This window comes from Nannospalax galili, unplaced genomic scaffold (assembly GCF_000622305.1).
Source record: "Nannospalax galili isolate Female #2095 unplaced genomic scaffold, S.galili_v1.0 scaffold3, whole genome shotgun sequence".
In the NCBI taxonomy this organism is placed as follows: domain Eukaryota; kingdom Metazoa; phylum Chordata; class Mammalia; order Rodentia; family Spalacidae; genus Nannospalax; species Nannospalax galili.
In genome coordinates, this window is record NW_008351466.1 from 6061235 (window position 1) to 6081641 (window position 20407).

At 32.6% G+C, this 20407-nt stretch overlaps 1 protein-coding gene across 5 annotated transcripts in view; it reads right to left on the minus strand.

The window, feature by feature from the left end:
- The window catches only part of Diaph2 (diaphanous related formin 2), an 835758-nt gene that overhangs the window by 599844 nt on the left and 215507 nt on the right, over positions 1-20407 (minus strand). For all 5 annotated transcript variants that reach the window (XM_029553627.1, XM_029553629.1, XM_029553628.1 and 2 more), the window contains 4 exons: positions 18729-18865; positions 16841-16949; positions 6270-6380; positions 461-696 (listed from right to left, as the gene is read on the minus strand). In XM_029553627.1, the coding sequence (XP_029409487.1) occupies positions 461-696; positions 6270-6380; positions 16841-16949; positions 18729-18865 (593 nt within the window). The remainder of the gene's footprint in view (positions 1-460; positions 697-6269; positions 6381-16840; positions 16950-18728; positions 18866-20407) is intronic.

A 20407-nucleotide genomic window follows, 5' to 3' on the forward strand; every position in this document is an offset into this window, starting at 1 on the left:
TTCCCAGCACTCACATGGCAGCTCACAACCATCAGGCCATAACTCCAGTTCCAGGGGATCTGATACCCTCTTCAGACCTCAGTGGACATTGCATGACATGGATACACGTACATACATGCAGGCAATAAATTCAGACAGATAAAATTTAAAAATAATAAAATATTAAAGCCATAATCAAACTTATTAAAATCTGCATAAAAAGTTCTCATATCACCAATGCTTTCTCTATGTCTCAACTAAAAAAAAAAAAACCTGTAGTCAGTAATATATTTTGGCTTAATTTCTACTGACAGCCTTACTGCTTGTGTACCCCATTTTATAAATATATATCTTTTCTAGCCAAATTAAAATAAAATAACATACTTTTTCAATGTTACCTCCTAGTTCCCACTACATTGTTAATTTTATTTCTCTTTTCAGTTCAAGTTGAACAGACAGTATTCTTGGAACTGCCTCTTACCTGATATAATAATCATTTCTGATTAGCAGAAAGTGTTGCAGAATGGACAGCAAGTAACTTTCAGCAGCAGTGTCTTTCACCATATTATACAGAAGATGGTAGACTTCACTCATATCATCCATCTCAGCTCGAATGTCATTGAGACGATGGGATAATTCAGTTAGGTCATCTTCTTTGTTTTCATCAAATACTCTCAACTGAATATCAAGTTCATCATTCTCTTTCTCTTTAAGATCCTAATATATGAAAATGAAACTCAGAAAATTAAGAACCATTTAGCAACAGCATATTTTGCTAATGAGAGACAGAACCCAATTATTCATTTCTACACATAGATACAGTTTCAAATCTGACCCAGGCACTTGTTTTCCTGAAAAAAACATAAATGCATCTAAATTTATCTCTTTCAGAATAAAAAAAAAAAAAACATTTCATTGCACTCTTTTTCCATGCTGCAATGCTTTATTATTCACATTTTAAAATTAACAAATTAACAATCACTTCCATACGAACAAACACTAATTGTTAACAACCCATATTAAATGTTGTCATTCTGACTAAATATACTCATCAGCAATCACAAAAAAAAATCATGCAGTGAGAACATTCACATGTGCCTCCACCAAAAAAAAGGAAATATATATAAACAAATTTATTATGAATGATATTTTGTGGTTTTCAAGCAAAAAGGTGTCAGGTTTTTGTTTCTAGTTTTGGTTTTATTTTTAATCAAGATGAATAGCTAAACTGGCCAACTTTTCATTCTTCCTTTGACTAATCACAAAATACCAACTTGGGAATCAAAGACTTGTTTGCAATACATCATAAACATATGCATCACAAACAGCTGATCATTTTTTAAATGATATTATTAATACCTTTGGAGATGTGATACAATAAAGATATTTGGGCTTAAGTAGATCACCTCAATTTCTTTTTTTTTTAAGAAGTTATATGGTTTAATTCCACATATTATTAAAATCTTTTTTCTTTTAGCTTTCAATGTTCCATCTACCTTGACAAATATAATTATGCTGCTCATGTGGAACTACATATAACTATACATATAATATTTTTAATAAAAAGCATTTTTTATTAAATTTTTCTGTATTTCATTCAGAACATCCCAATTAATCCCCTTTACAACTCCTTCCCCACTGGCACCCTCCCATAACCCCACCACTGGCATTGATGCATTCTGCCATTTGTGTCAAGGCCTAGTGTGTCACCTCAATTTCTTTTAATAATTTCCCATTAAGTTTCTGCTTTCAAAACTCGATAATCACAAAACGTGATAATCACAACTATGGAGGCTTAAAGGGTGATATCAAAAGTGGGGTTATGATGTTCAGAGCAGAGCTTGAACTCGAAAAGGAAATGCCTGCACAGTGTGCTTCAAATTAAGTAAGCTAACAAAATGGGATGCATTTCTCATGTCCATATTTATCCAATAGAACAATTATAAGTGTCAATGTAATGGCTATTATTTAAACTGAACACAAACCTAAGAACTTCCTAGATGACATCTCTTAAAATGAATGTTTACCTATGGTGCATGAAAATACTTTATTTATATCTAGTTTCATACAAAATATAACAAAACTATTTGCAATTATTTTCCTCCACATATGAACATGTTTTGAATCTAGTTATCCATTTTCAAGGAGAAAGATTTACTGGAGAATAGCGTAATGCAATATTTGTATGTCAAATACTGCAAGTGTGGAAGCCAACCACACCTAAAAACATTTGGATCATTACAAAGGCAGTCATATATTTTAGAGCACAAGATTCTTCTTATTCCCATGTGTTGAAATAAAATGAGCTAAACACTGACATTTAATGAGCACCAGAACTTTTCCAAAACAAAATGGAATACAGTGTGAACAATTAAATATTTGCGAGGAAAATCATTAGTGAAGTATGCAATTTATTTAGCAAAATTTAAAAATACAGGTGTATGTGCATGTCAAACACTGTAAATGTTCTTCATCTTACAATCATTTTAATCCTGTTCATATTTGTGAATATAGACATAGCATACTTTTATTTATCCTGGTACAATCTTTCAAATGTCAAACCCTGAAAAATATGTGTGTAGATTTTTACAAAATAAACATTTGATAAATAAAAAAAAATTAATCACTACAAATGACCAAGACAGATATGATCTAGCTATATGACACTTGGGAATATTGTAAAAGGACTAAAATACTACTACATACTTACATGGCCATATTTATTTTTGCACTAGACACAACAGCTAGTAAATAGAGTTAGCTTTGATGACCATCATCAAAAGAATGGATAAAAGAAACAATGGAATTTTATTCATGCAGAAAGGAAAATGAAATCATGGTGTTTGCAAGAAAATAAATTCACCTGGAAATTATTACAGTAATAAAGTAACCCAGACTTGGAAAGACAAAGGCTTCATGTTTTACTCTATGCATAGCCTGGATTTGAATTTTTATATATGTGCACAAATGTGGGCATGAGCATGGGTTTATGTCATGAAAACAGAAATTGGAGAAGAGAAGGAAAGCAGATCTTAACAGAAGCATGGGCACCTGAAGAAATGGAATATATGTGAAATAAAAGCTGACTGGGATTTACTAGGGGAGAAAAGGGACGAGTGGGGCAAGAAGTAGAGAAAAAGTTTCAGGAATAACAAAGTACATATGAAAATGTTCTGCATACCGGTTTTTTCTAATGCCATTATCTTTATGCTAATTTTTAAAAAGAAAATTAAAAATATCTAAAAATGACAGTGGAAATACATCGCCAGTGTTGTATATTACAGAAAGCGGAATATCATGAAATTCCAGAAGCATGCTTTTTTAATATGTAAAGTATTGTGACATACTATATAGTGATGGTAACTTTTCACAGAATCATTGAAAAACATATTTAACTTTGTATAATATGGTGTATTTTACAGGAAAAACAAAAGACCTTTATCAGCATATTACAGATCATCAGGCAAGCAATCATAATTAAATTTTCAAAAGACTAAAAAACTGTTTTGCAGTTTTTTTACAGGCTATAAAGTACTCCCATTGCCCACAAACATGATTTCTTAATGTGTTGTCCTATCATACATCTGATTTACTTAATATCTGCTTATCTAATTAGATGAAAGACAGGTGTAGAAATTTCACAATAAATCAATATTTATCAATTTAAAAGTAAATCGGTCTTAAAACACATTATAGTGTATATACCAATAAATATATTCTAAATTACCAAAGCATTTTTATCAAAAATAAATTTTCTATATAAACATAAACTCCCTTGAAACACCAAAATTTAATCAGTGATAGAGGGGATGTGAAAGTAAATGTTCACATAAACTGATTAAAATAACTTCTCTGTCTTCAGGATGCTGATAATTATTATTATTAAAGTTTTCACTGTACAGAACTATGTTTACATCAAAAATATTAAAGTATATTCACCTATCAATTGTCTAGGTAGGTGCAATTTTGGATTCATACATCAATCAGTGATAATAGTCCTAGTCATGTGTAATTGAGGGCATTGAAAAAGCTCAATTTCAGAAAAATATAAAGATCTTGTTAGAGCTGTGTGTCAAAGAACAAGAAGTAGAAAATAAAAGGATTTGAAAAGCTGATCTACGAATCTAATCAAGGTGCAATGCTTTTGGAGAAATGTTGAATGTTACTATAAGTAGTAAAGGTTTATATTAAAATGTTTAGTTAATTAGTCTGTTAATTAAATAGCAGTTGGTATATAAGGAAGATCTAATATGTATTAAAGCATAACCATTCGGTCTTTTGTCAAGTCACAAAATTTAAATTGCAATAATAGCAATTAGTAAAGCAATCTATAAACCTAAGGAAATAATCTCCAGCGTGCTGAAAGTTTATCGGCCTGGATTCTATTTTTCATCAGACAGAAATACCAGGAGAGGTTTCGCTCACAACAAACATTCCTGACCTACCATCCACAGGGTTCTGGCAGTCATTCGGGGGAAATTTTTCTGAGGATCCCTGACAGTTCTATTCCAAAAATTAAGGAGAAAAATAGGAGGTTTACCACTTCTCTGTTGCTGAGGAATCACGACGTCTCAGAAGCACAGCATAATGGAGATGTCATATCGAAAACTATTACTAAATAGAAAAGAGAAGTATGCCTGGAAGCATATGTGAAGAAATCATATTCAGAAGTGCAGGAGGTTACTTGAGTCTTTATGTAGGGCTAAACGGCCAGTGGAAAAGCATAGGACTGACATACAACCTCTGCTATCAACATAAACAAGCAGCACACCCTGAGATCATGGACCTGACTGAGATTTATACACTCAGACAAATCTCTAAAAGCAAAGGTCAAAAGTTAACATTTTGAAAAGATGTGGTTTAAAATGAATCAAAATGAAAATCACGGTTTTCTCCACTAATTATTTGAAATTATAGGGAAGAATATAAAGGTACAAATAAGTGACTGAAAGAGTAAAAGCAACAAAAGAGGCAGAACACATGATGAATTAGTACATGATTAGATAGGATAAGAGGCCGTTGTAGCTTGGAATGGCTAGAGAATTTATTTTCCCAGAAACAGGTTAGCCCAGTAGGATAATCAAGGAATCCAATGAGAAGACAACTCCAAAGCAAACCAGAATCAAGACTAAAAGTCTTTCTCTATCTATCAAATGTCCATGTGTTTTTAGGAGAGTAGAGTAATAAATGAAGAAGATGCTACACACACTGTAATTGGTGAATGCACCTACATGTTACTGTGTTAATAGCACAGTGAACTTATCAATTAGTCACTTAAGATGTTGCTTTGATTCACAGCACCAAATTCCTTGAATATTAAAATAAAATATTTAATAACCACTCAACATGGCAGTAAGAAAGACATCTCTGAAACTAAGCAAAATCAGCCACATACCCTGTTAAAATAGGTTTAAATAGACGTAATGAAAGAAAGTCTTATAAAAGTTTCAAATTATAAGCATAGGTCATACCATGCTTCCTCACCAGAAGTATTTGGGAGAATATAATAATCTAGGTGCTATATACATGTGCATTTATCAAATTTCTTTCCATATCCATTTGTTTTCCCTTCCTTACTTCCTGTTTCTCATGTATATTTTGAACAGCCTGAGTGAAAAAAAAAACCAGTACGAGTTTACTTATCTCCATTAAAAATGCCATAATCATAAAGAAAGTCATTCTTCAATGAATACACTTAATAAATAAAATATAAAGTAACATTGTTGCATTTATAGAGAAAGGATGCTCATTTATCAGACGCAGACTATAAAACCATTCCATATATAGTCTAGTCCTCTCATAACTGGAAATGGGCATTCACATTCAATTTAATAATTGAAATTGTTTCTCCTTAGAAAAGTTCCTCAAGCCATACAAGAAGAGTATCAGATTTGAGCGAATTATCCCAAATGCTCAGTGTGCACACTTACATTAAATACAAAGGAAATCAAGCTAAATTATCAGAGGAAAGCAGAAAAAAATGAAATGAAAACTGAACGTGCAAAAAAAAACAAGCATCTTATGCACTCGGCATTCAAAATTCAAAGAGAAGTAGTTCTATTTTGACTTAAGACAAGAATACTGTCTGAGGAACACCATTAAGAAAATTATGAATCATCCACTGTATACTAAGAATATTATGCCTGCAGTGTAAAAGAGTTTACAAAATGTCTAGCATTTTGTTTAAGACAAAAGTAAGGAAACAGTAATGCTCTCCTTCAAAATATACTTATGTCCAAAGAGTAAAAAAAAAAGTTTATGAGCATAATAAATGTGTGCATTGAACTTACAGGTAGCATTGCTTTTAGTCCAGAACGGAGGAACTCATTCCTTAAATGAATTCGAAAATCAAGATCATAGGGAGAAGTGACAAGGGCATTTATAAACTGCATGCAGGCCACCTACAATGAGAAAGAAAATTTCATTTAAACAAAAATTAAATTAAGTAAATATTTTATTTCCATACATTTACTAAAGGCATTTATCCAAAGTGAAATAAATGAAAATAACCCTACATGTAAAATGGTGATTATGACTTCATAATATAAAGACCAACATTAACAATCAATTTTCTGATGTCTGAAATAGTTTTAACAAAGTTGTCATAGGCAAGTGTGTTATGCTTTGCCGACCACTATGAAAGAATATCAAACTGACTCTAAAGAAACCAAACACCAAAAATGCACCCATTGAGTGCTTTGAAAAGATTACGAACTATATCACTCACATGTGGTAGTCATTACATGTAATGTGGAATGGTTATAAAATACTTTACTAAAATAAAACCAAATAAAATTATAAAAGTACCTTAATATTAAACACAAAATAATGATAATGTGTAGATACTATTACATTGATTTACAGTATTTCCAAAGTTTTATGAAATACATCTTCCCCAAAATACATAAGATCTTAAAATTTTAATTAAAGAGAATTAACTTAGTGCGGGGAAAATTAAATCAAGTGAATTAAGATCAAACTAAAAGCACTATGGCACCCTTGCTGGCGTATACTGCACAGCAGAATATACGTGAAGTCTCATTTTCAAATGAAATGATTCATTAAATGTATTGATAATAGAAAATGAATTTTGCTTTTCTTACAGTCTGATGTGAGACTCCCTATTACAAAAGGGGCCCGATTTTTTGGAATTGCAAGCCAGAAGTGAATTAATAAAATACTATCTTCCAGGTTTTACGTACATTATTACGAACACACTTTTTGAAAAAGTTGCTCAGATTTAAGGCAAATTCGTAATACTTTCATTGAGCACATTTAAATTGATTAAAACGTATGAGAATTTGTGGAGTATTTCAAGAGCTGATTAAAAACAATAACAGGGAAAACACCAAATTTGGAAAGTATGTTAATATACATAAAGAACAATAGAATTGCACACTTTCTTTTTTAACAAATAAAAAAATGTAAACATATTGTACATCATCTGTATGTTATTGTTGAGATGAAATACAGAAATAATGGGGGCAAGTTTTCATGCAGAAAAGAAATACAAACAAAAGCATTAATAATTTCATTTTCACCATATATAAACATAATAAATATGAAAAAGGGCACTTTTTTTAAGAAATATAAAAATATCAGAAAAATTAAGAATTATATTTTAAAAGGTCTATGTCTAATATCCAGAGGGCTCTAATTTTAGTAATATTAGCACAGTACTAGTTTTAGTTGGTACTATTATACTATTTTAATAACTATTTTAAATTAGATGTTTTTAATGCTTTAAAACCATAGAGAATTTATTGATACCTTTTCTTTTTTTTTTTTTTGTTTTTTGATTGATTGTTTGTCTGTTTGTTTGCTTGAGATAGGGTATCTCTGTAGACCCAGATAGCCTGGAGTTCACTATGTAGACCGGGGTGGCCTCGAACTCACAGAGATAAACCTGTCTCTACCTTTGATACTTTTTCTTAAGGCACTGGCTGAATTAATAATTGTGTGGATACTGTCTTGGCAGCACATTTCAGAGCAATTCGCTTCTTTAGTGTATTGCTTTGTTTTTTACTTTTATTTCAAAATCGTATCCATTTATCTAATTTGGCCAAATTAGGCTATCTGTTCCATTGCCAAGTTCAATGATAAAATATTCTATGTTGAAATAAGAAATTTGAAGTGGTTTATAAGATTTAAGACATATAAAATATAAATGAAGAATACATTCCTTTTTCTAGGAATATAGAACTAAGTATGTGTCATATTCCGTGTATTACCTTAAAGGAAATACTGGCTATGTTATTATAAAGTCTATGTCTAAAGGAAAACATAAGCTTGCAATTTCCAATTAGAAATTGAGAAAATATATGAGACTTTCAATAGCCTAGTATATACATTTTCATATTGACTACAGTGCTATATTGCTATCTTTGCTTGAATGATTATTGTTAGGTTACAACCATAAGATGATTGAATAAACCAAAGTACATGACCAATTCAAAATTAATAGAAAATTTGCCAACTGCTAAGATTCTTTTTGCCATAAGAAATCCAAGCATAATGACTTATATTAATATCCTACAAGTAAAGAGAATATTTCAATAAGAAACAAGTTAATCAGTCTTGTAACTGTACCTTTATACCAACAGAATTATTTCATTCTGGAGACTATGAAATTTTAAAAGTCAAAATTAATGACTACATCATCAATATAATGTTATATATCACAAACAAACACTGCACTGCTTTAATGCTTTATATATAAATATAGGCATAGACAGTTGAATATTTAAAAGAGAATTAGAATCCACAGACTATGAGAAAAAATTCAATGAGACAATTCAAAGTCAGTAGTTGAAAGAAGTAAAGGCAATAGATATCCAATTCATTAACAACATTCTAATAGGTGTCTAATAAATAATATAAGATGAATAGGATCTTATATTATTAATGACAATAGTCAGCTTAAGCTCTAGAAGTGAAGTGTTTTTAAAGAAATTAGGCACATGACATAATTTGCCAACTAAACCCATACTCAGAAACATGAGAAGAATATTACTATTACCCTGATTTCACACATAAAGAAGCTGTGGCTCAAAGCAGATCAACTGTACAAGATCAAATAGCAAAAACGAAAATTGCACTTGTCAAAAATATGTGTCAGAATAGTCTATGTATCTTATTAACTCTATACATAGATGCAATAAATGATATTAAAGATGGATTTAAATTTTTAACTTCTGCATCATGCTTGGTAAACGAGGAGCATCTACTATTACAGTTATATGATATTTGAATAAAATTATTTTAACAGCATGTTGGCTAGAACATGAAGGAGTTACCATAATGTACAATTAAATGCTATAAAATAAGCAAAAGTACAAAATGCTGCCTGGTGACATGGAGAGGAACTGATCACTCAGAGTAAAGGTCTCTTCTCCCTCTCCTTTGCTCCATACTCAGCATGTGTATACTCAAATAGATGCAAACACGTATGAAAAGTTTCAACACCTGAACACAACTGCACTGTACTATTCAATATGAGATCTGCTAATGACATATTAACTTTAACTGCAATAAACTTCTAAGCTCAGTTTCATAACCTAGAGTTTGACTTGTTGAAAAGTACATGTGACATATAGCTACCATTTTGGACAAGGATAAGAACAGTGCATGAAGTTTCACTGAACAGCACTGTATTAGAGACATTGATGAGAAAAGGGTTCTGTCCCTTTTAAAGCTGAACTACAAATCATTTCAAAACTCATATGTTCAATTTCCAAATACCTACCTATTTCTTAAAGAATGTGAACTCCATTGTTCTCTTACAATGACAAATCAATTTATTTTATTTGTTATTTTTATGTGTATAAGTGTATTGCCTGAATGCATGTAAGTGCACACATGTCATGCAATGCCCAGAGAAGTCAAAAGAGGGCACTGGATCCCCTGGAACTGCAGATAAGGAGGGTTTTTAGCTGCCATATAAGTGTGGGAATCGAAACTGGATCCTCTGCAAGAGCAGCCAGTGTTCTTAACTGCAGAGACATCTCTCCAGAACCCAAAATCTATTACAAAAAAAAAAAAATCCATCACCAGGAATAGGAATTAAAGAACCTAAAATAGTCCAGTCCAGTATGTTTATATATGTGTAAAGAAACAAAACCCAGAAAGATTAGGTGATCTCTTCAAGGTTACATATCTAATAACCCAAAAATATGAGACTAGAACTCAAGGTTTTATGAAATTTTATTACTGTGTTGAATTCTTTCTATGCATTTTAGCATGCAAGTCTAGTCGATGAATATAATTTACCATCATACCTGAAAGAATATGAATGTACTTGAATTAAGTATCACAAATTCATTATTTGGATTCTTTTATTTTTAATTTCTTATAATTGTTTTAACTTTATAAATGGTATCCTATATTCATTTCAGTTTTTAATATATTTCAGTGACAAAGAATTAAAAATCACAGAAAGTGGGCTGGAGCGATGGCTCTGCAGTCAAGAGCCCTGGCTATTCTTGCAGAAGACCCAGGTTCTAATTCCAGCACCCACTTGGTGGCTAACAATTGTCTATAACTCCAGGTCCAGAGGATCCAACACCCTCTTGTGACCTTTGCAGGCATTGCACAACAGAGGTATACTTACATATATATAGATATACCACTCATTAAATAAATAAAAAGTTTTTACAATTTTTTTAAATTACAGGAAGACAGTATACAGTGAACACAAATATGCAAGAGTAGGAGTATAATTCTTATGTTAAAAAAGTAAACATAGCAGATAGAGCAGATTCTATTTTTATGAAATTAATTCGTCATAAGGAAATTTATACAATAGAAATGTTGTATTCATATGCATTTAAATATCACATGCACAACATATATACACATGTTATTGGGTGACTGCACAAGAAAATGTGTTAAGTGAAGGAATGGAATACATATGAATAGCATCAAGAAATTCCTGGGAAAATAAAGAAGCTCTTTAATTTTTTTTTCATTTACTATTTTTATTTTATTTGTATGTGTGTATTGTCTGCATGTAGGTAAGTGCACCCATGTCATGCAATGCCCGCAGAGGTCAGAAGAGGTTGTCGGATCCTCTGGGACTGGAATTACAGAGAGTTGTTAGCTGCCATGTGGGTGCTGGGACTCGAACCCAGGTCCTCTGCAAGAGCAACCAGTGTTCTTAAGCCATCTCTCCATCCCCACAATCATTTATTTTAGCTAACACATTTCAGAAACTACAAACATTTGTCTATCTTTTTATCACAATTTACAGAGCTATGGTGTACAATAATTGTCAACTCTAGGGCATTATAAGACAGATTATCTATATTTCCATTAGCTGTGACAAATTGTGCTTTTAAATTTTTATTGACACTGTCACACATTTGACCTTATTAAGTACTCTGTTGACATTAACAAGGTCTTTCTTTATCCTTGCCTAGCAGGAGTTAGGAAAAAAAGTTGTTTAAGTCAAAATAAGTACTTGCCAGGAAAGATACAAATGTATAGTGCGAGTTAATTAAGAAATGAAGAAGCATTTCCAGACAAAAGAATTTATTTATATATGGAGGTATGCGAGTGATGAAATTACATAAAATGTTCATGCACCAGACATAGTATTACTGCATCAAAAAGTACATGAAGAAGAGTAGTGGAATGTGGGGCTAGAGACGTAGCAGCTAGCAGGTGATGAAGGGACATTTTTGTATAGTAGGACTAGAGTTTTATCCTAGAGGGCATAAAGAGCCTCTATAGGCTCTTGAGCAGTTATCTGTCAAGAATTGCATGCCAGAAAGTGAGTTTGTAGAAGAGGACTCAAAGGGTTTGGATGAAGGTAAGAGGATGTTAAAAAGCCTGAACAAAGGATACAATAGAGACATGACACTGCTCTGAAATTTAAAAATGATAGCAGAGTTGTGTGGGATGGATGGATACTATGCCTAAAAGAGACCTGGAAAAATAAGAAAACAGATTCCACAGGATGTAGTGAGAAATGGACTTCAGGATCTATAAGAAAGGTGCACGTGGGGATGACTTACATTTCTAGTGGGTGCTGTTACATAATCATCAGCAACACAAAAAAAATGAGATCAAAGTTGGAAAAAGGTTTAGAGAGGTTAAGGATGCAGAACAGGAAGATCTCTGTAGTTAAAGACAATACAGAATATACGCAGGTAAACGGGGGCTTGATAAGGCAGGGTGAAGTTGGAAGCAAAGATCTTAGACAAATACTATTGTTGAAATCAGAAGAATGGTTGAGATAGACCCACAAATCATCAACATGAGAAAAGTGAACTAAAGGTCTGAAGATTAAGCTCTATTCTGCATGTTTGCTTTCATATATAAACTTATATATGTACGTAAAATTCTCTCTCTTCCTCCCTGTCGTACCTCTGTCTCCCTGTCTCTGCTTTTCTGCCTCTTTCTCTGTCTCTCTGTTTCTCTCTCTGTTTCTCTCTCTCTGTTTCTCTCTCTCTGTTTCTCTCTTTTTTTCTGCCTCTTTCTCTGTCTCTCTGTTTCTCTCTCTCTGTTTCTCTCTCTCTGTTTCTCTCTCTCTCTCTCTCTCTCTCTCTCTCTCTCTGGATATAGGTCATGAAATCAGAAATGGGATCATGAGAGGTATAAAAAATGGTCTTAGAGAGGTATAATAGAATGTATTTGACATGAAGTTTCTATGGGGCTACTGGAGAAACGAAAGGGGGCTAATGGCAGAGGCGGGAGGACAGGAGAGAGGAGTAGGGAAGGAAGATGAACAGAAACAAAGTTGTATGAAATTTCCATGATGAAGCTCACTACTGTAATTGCTAATTTTCTTTCTCAAAATGTGAATTTGAAAAGACACAGCAAGGCCTTTCTTGCCATGAAATTGATGTGATGGATTTGATATTTTTTGTGGATGCTCACACTGATTTTACCTTTATCTCATTTTTTGGTTCTAATTTATGTTCAAAAGTAAAACCTTATTAAGTGCATGTGCTATGCCTGAGTCAACTATTGCACATCACGAAAACTTGTATTTGTGTACCATATTTAATTATAACAGAAAATTTTCTCCATTATTTCAATATGTCGGAAAACAGGTTAAAAATGCAATGATTCATGCTAGCATAGTTCTCTGGATGGTTCTGAAGTCCTATAAGGACATGGAAGCTTTTGCACAAATTGTAGCTTGTGAAAGCAGGCGCTGCTTTGATATTCTCTCAGTACATGGAAATCATACTATTTTCTAGTCCCATAAACAATTATTAAAGGCCAGTTACACTTGGATTTTCCTGTCTGACTATGTATAAGTAAATTTCAAGTAGATGTCAGCATTGTTTTCTGTCATCTTTTATATAATAACTGGCCAATTATGCTGGTCTCCATTTTAGCCTTCTTGCCACACAATCTAACAAAATACTGCTTCTCTATCAGAAAAAACAATGTCTGTAAAATTCTTCTCCCTCAAGGTCTACTTCAAGTACTACGTCATCAGACACTACCTTTACAATTCTCAGAATTGCCATGGATTTTAAATAGGATAATACATATAAATTATGTGAAATATTATGTGGCACAGCACATTACAAATGATATTTTTGTTACTCATGTAAATCCTATAATATATCTAGTTAGGCATTCCAATCCATGAGTTTGAATAGGAAAAGAAATATGAGCTTACAATGTACCTGGGAACTTCCTAAAACACAGCTATATATTGAGCTATGAAAGCAAGAGAAAATATTCACAGAGAAAATAAACCTGTGCACATTTATGAGAACATACACATTTAGATGAACATATGTATGTCGATATATAAATAAATATGCATAAAATTTTAATAGATGAGATGACATAAAATCTAGAAGATGTACCTGGGAGGTTAGTAAACAAGAAACACACTACCAACACAGAAGAACTAGAGGTATTCAGAGAGCAGGAGTTGAGAATGTGGCCAGAAAAGAAAAGACAGCAACATTTTCAAGGAAGGTGATCAATGGGGACAAGTAGCCAGAAATGGAAAGAAATTATTGGATTTTGAAATTAGGCGATCACAATAGACTTTTCTTGGGAACTGTGAGAAACCTGAGTTGTGAAAGGTAATTTAGAAAATACAGAAAACAAGTATAGATTATTCTTTTAGAAACATGGGTTGCAAAATGCAAAAGGGAGATGAGAGGCTAGTAAGAAGTGGGCATCAGATGAAATAAAGGTGGAAGGGTGTGGGACCTGAACAATACTACTAAACTGAAGGGAAATCAATATGCATATATGAGTTGCCTCCTACCTGTTTCTTAAACTACTGAATATAATGCAAATCCTATCACAGGCAAAACAGAAAACATCTGTGAGAATTTAATAACCTATTTTAAAATAAAAAGGAGGAAAGGTATAGAGTTATTATTTAAAAATATAATTAGTGCTGTATTTTCACAGAATTACTTCCTGAGACTATAATAACATTTTGAGAAGTCTCAGGATACTACTAAAATAGAAAGGTAATTATGTTAAAATACAGCACTAATTATATTTTTAAAACACAGATTTAAACTTTTGTTTCTAATTTCTGTATTCTGAAGATATATTTCAACTACACAGGATATTTTTTTATTCCATTAAATACTCCTAATAAACGCACTTCACAATTCTTGTGAGAGTACTAGGCTCTGAATATAATAAATTACTAATTTTTGTAGCTCACTAAAATAGGAAATTTCAAATTGTAGTATGCATATGTTTGCATGTATAATCAGTATTCAACAGTTTCTTGAATATTTAGCAAGATGTCTGTGATTCTTCCATATGTTCCTTGTTAAACATTAGCCACTTCATCATTCCATTCAGTGCAGCATCATAGAGGCCAGCAAATGTCAGTCCTGTCTTACAGTCTGAGTAAAACTACACTACAGGGGAAGTGTCACTTGAACGTCTATTTGACACTATAATGGAGAAAAGATGCAGTACATAGATACTCGTAGCACAAAGACTTAAGTTCAAATCATCGTTGTAACACTTAGCTGTATGAATCTGAGTAGTTATTTGTGTTCCCTGCAATAATGTGCCCTGTTCATTAAACAGAAGATAATATATAACACACAAAACTGTGGTTAAAATTTCATTTAAAGAGAAATTTAGGGGCTGGCAATTGGCTCAGTGGTTAAGAGCACTGGTTGCTACTGCAGAAGAACCAGGTTCGAATCCCAGCACCCATATGGTGGCTAGCAATCATCCTTAACTCCAATTCCAGGGGATCCAATGCCCTCTTCTGTCCTCCAAAGGTCACTGCTCAACACAGGTGCAATTACATACAGGCAGGTATAACATCCATACATATAAAATTTAAAAAATTCAGAAGAAATTTTTAAAAAACAAAAATATTTAAATATTTAAATGTACTTCACCCCTGTAGGGCAAACTGAGTTAAAAATGAAATGAAAACTTTAAATCAAAATAAAATACTTCAGTCCTCCTAAACAGAATTGGCAAAACAAGAAGGTACAAATTTATATATTTGTTTAGGGGTCAAAGAATGCTAGTTAGGTAAGCACAGGAACAAAGACATCTAGAAATGCAGACTTTAATCCCTCAGGAGAAGTTTGAAATTTTATTGAGACTCAAATTTATTATAAAAGCTGCACTGCAAATGGAAAACACTGTGGAAAATCTCAATTAAAGAATAATGCACTTAATATAAAGCATAGGAAAATGTTTGTCAAAAATGCTGATCATAGTTGAAGTATGAAAATAATTTTAAAAGATACTTAAATATTTTAAGAAGTAACATATATAGTTTCACAATACTACACACTCTTTTAATGTATCTGGCACAGTTTCAAATTATGGCATGAAAGGTGTCAATACTTCATAACACAATAAATATGGAAATATCAGTTGTGCTTCTTTCACACCAAACAAGAAATTTTCATACTGATATACCCACTACTAATGAATAATCTGATGAAATTAAATGAGAAATTAAATTAAACAGCATCAAATTCTGGCTCCTACAAACTATGTCAATGTGGACAAGTGATAATTTCACTCAGCCTATTCATATGAAGAAATGCATAATAATACTTATAAGTATGGTTTGTTGTGAGCATTAAATAAAATGATACATGCAAATTAATCTATGGTGTTCAGGAGCTCATGTCTTAAATATGAGCTCTCATCCCTGAAGACCACAATAGTTTTTCAGAGAATGAAAAAATCTAGGTCCTTACAGTGTTATCCCAAGGTCCCTGACACAAGAGTTGTGATTCAGTTCCCTTTATGATGGTGAATAAGACTTTGATTGTTGTTTGAATGGCACAATGAGAATTATATTGAATTTTCTTCTTGAGTTGTTTGGTTATTTGTTCTGTTCTGAGAAAATGTGTATCACTGTAAGCCACGCTGGCCAGGAAAATGGACTCCTCCTGTCTCAAATTTCTGACTACTAGGATTACCATGGTATACCAGGATGCCTGCCTATTTGCTTACATGTCTACAAAAGCCCACAGCTGCATTATCCTTGTTAGGATAATGATACTTTTTGCCCCAGATTATTGCTAAGGTTTCAAGTTTTCATTACTTACTAAACTATGATTTCAATGATAATAATGGGAGCCACATTAAGTAATAGAGAAGAAGTGATTTTTTTTTTTGAGAAAAAGTCTCATTATGCAGCCTTCCATGACCTGGAATTCAATAGAGAAGTAGATCAGGGTGGCCTGGAAATCAGAGATCTGATTTGACACGCATGTTCAAAATGATTTTCTTAATTTTAAATTCATTATTATTTTACAAACAAAATGATGAGTAACATGATCATTTTATTTTTACATTCTAATCCACTTAAATGCCAGCTGAAAAGGAATTGGTGTTAGACACAACTCTTCAACAATTCAAGACGAAACTAGCTCACCTGTAATTGCAAAGCTTCATGATTTTCTAGTCCTTCCACAATTGGTGAAAATCGTTCTCTGTTATTTCTCTCAGCTGCAGCAGTTATCGCCCCCAATAGTTTGTCTAGACTATATATAAAAAAGAGAGAAAATAAAAATGAGAATCACTTTCTATGCATATATTTTGAGCAAGCGTTATCTCTTCAGTTTTACCTATCTTATCCTTAGCGTTTCATATTTAAATAGGCCATTACGATTTTGACATTATTTACTTTTAATAGATGCACAAACTTGCATATTATTTAGTGTTCAACATAATGTTTTAAAACATGCATACATTGTGAAATAGATAAATAAAACTAATTAACACATGAGTTATTTCACTTTTTTCTGTATTAAGTGAAACCTTTATAACCTATTTTCATGGCTTGAGTTTAAAGTTCAGCAGAGATGTGCTTGCTGAGCATGCAGGAGGCCCAGGGTTCAGTTGGAAAGACAATAGATAGCACTAAGCAGGATCTCACTTTATTCTAACAGAAAGGAGGTATCCAACATATGAGAACATATTTATATCTTTGCACGGCCCTGTATTAAGTCAAAATAACATTATTACTGCATTCTGAACAGCACAGTAACATTATTACTGTATTCTGAAGAAATAATTCAGTTCATGTTCTTAACATACAATCTCATTTTTCAATTATTTCTATTTATTGATGATTCCATGCGAGTATATGATATATTTTGGTCATTTTCATCCCCTATAACCCTCTCTCATTATATTTCAATTTAATGACTATGGTTTCTTACAAAATGGACTTATCAATGACACCACATCTGAAATTGATTTTTAAATCAACATTATATGCATAAGATGTAAACTAATACATCTTCAGCAATATCTACAAAAGCCCACAGCTGCATTATCCTTGTCAGGATAATGATACTTTTTGCCCCAGATTATTGGGGCATACATACATACACACATACATGCATACACAAAAATGTACATGCATGTATACATGAGTGGAGATATACATATATTTTTTTCAACATGTTGAAAAAATGTTTTATGGATTGCAATGTGAGATGAAGTAAATACTAACATAAAATTGTCCACAATAAAGGCATCTAGTTGATTCAGTTAGTCAAATTGGAGGATGTGCATCAAGGAGTGTGTGTGTGTGTGTGTGTGTGTGTGTGTGTGTGTGTGTTTCCTCTGTGTATATCTGCTGAAGTAACTGAATTTTTTACCACTTTTCCTACTAACAGCTTCAGCAAAACAGAATTCTACTTATCTAATTTAAATTAATATTTAAGGAATCTCTCATTATATAGCTACATATTGAAAGTTAGATTTCATAATATTCCAAAAAAGGCAAAATAAAAGCAAGGAAAAAAATCAGAAAAATATTTTCTAACAGCTAATACAATTTTCTGTAAGTAATCACAAAGAGGCCAGGCATGGTGACATTTAATGCATTTAATCACAGCATTTAGGAGGTAGAGGCAGTGTGAGATCGAGGCCAGCCTAGTCTACAAGGTGAGTTCCAGGCCAGCTGGGGCAACAGGGAGATTCCGTCTTTAAAACAGGTGGTGGGGGTGGTGCTGGAGAAATGACTCATTGATTAAGAGCAATGACTGCTGTTGCAGAGGACCCAGGTTCAATTCCCAATACCCACATGGTGGCTAACAACTGTAAATCCAGTACCAGGGGAATCTGATGTCCTCTTCTGACCTCCACAGGCATTGCACCACATATGTTACACTGATATACATGCATGCAACACACTCATACACAAAAAAATAAATAAATAAAATTTTTATTAAAGAGGGAACGTGCAAATGAGCATTAGATGAATAATTTTTCAATTATCCTTTTTCAGTATATAAAACAGTAATACTTACATGTTCTCTTCCCCAACAATGCAAATAGCAGAAAGTATTTTTACTATTTCAGTCATCATGTTGGGTTGTTTGGGATCAATTGCTCTTGCCAACAATAAAAGACTCCTTTCATCTCCAAGAATCCTTTGCAATCCAAACTAAAGAAAATAAACAAAGAAACAAAAAAAAATTAAAACTGGAAATGACATAGAACATATTTTTCATTTAAAATAAACCCAAAATACAGTGTTTTTCTAAAACAGTGCCTTTACAATAACACTACACTTAATTATGTAAATGTTGTTCAAATGCACGTATTGTTTTCATATTTCATTTTGTATGACTTTATCTTAGAATTTGTGTGCCTTCATAAAAAAATGGTTTCCATTACAGTTGAATAAAATTTTAATAAAGATTTGTGAGAAATATGCCAACAATGAAAACTTCTGAAGTAAACAAGAACATATAAGGCACATATGGCAGTATTTTCAAAGCACTTCTCTTTATGTCACTTGCTGTCCTTAGAGAAGTCTGGAATCAATGATTAAATTGTCCAATATATTTTCATTGAAAATTAAGCAGATAAGAAACGTAAAATGTTAAAGATAATAAGCACCAAAGTATACTATAATCGCTGAAATAAGCAATAACTTTGGTTTGGATTTCCCCCTATTTTCTTGCTCTTATGCCTCCACTCTAAAGCAGCAACAAAAGTTATGGACTCAAAGACATAGCACTTGGGTTTTATTACATGTCCAAATCAATTAGGCAAAGAAAATAAATTGTGGCTTGAGCCCTGAAAGCTCTGGGTTTTTTTTTAATTTCATTTACTTTCTATGCATAAATTCAAGTGTGTGTGCACGTACATACTCGAATGCGAATAAATACATAATGTCTTACAAAGAAAAAGAAATTTTTTGTCTTTTTGGAGCCCCAGCTGACCTGGTAATCACTATGTATACCAGGCTGGACTCAATCTTACAGAGATCTGCCTGTCTGCCTCCCTAGAGCTGGAATTAAAGATGTGTGCCACCATGCCTAGCTGAGACCAAAAAAATTATAATAAGGTAGTGTTTTCTTTCATTTCTGTATTACACAGTATTTAACAGCTTTCTTGTGAAATGTTTGCTTCATTTTAGAGTAACATGATGAAGTTAAAACATTCCACTGAAGAATATTACAAGGTAACCTTTAGCAAAGTAATAAACATGAATGGTAGGATTTCTTTTTTTAATGTTTATTTATTATTTTTATTTTATGTGTATGAATGTACTGCCTACAATGTGTATGAGTGTGTATTACCTGCATATGTGCAAGTGCACCCATGTTGTGCAGTGCCCAAGGAGGTCAGAAAAGGATGACAGATCCCTTGGAACTGGAGTTATGGATGGTTGTTTGTTAGCCACCATGTCGGTGCTGGGAATCAAACCTGGGTCCTCTGTAAGAGGAGCCAGTGCTCTTAACCACTGAGTCATCTCTCCAGCCCCCAAAAGTAGGATTCTTAATGTGCTTTCTAAGAGAAAAGGGGGGCACACCTAAAATTCTGATTTATGACTTTACCAGGGATCATAATAAATAAGGAAACATGGAGGCAAAAAACACTTTCTGAAGTAAGTAACCTAAACTCCAAGAGCCAAAAAATTGATTCTTACATAAAATGAATGTATCACTATACATTTTCTATTCTGAATGTGTATTTT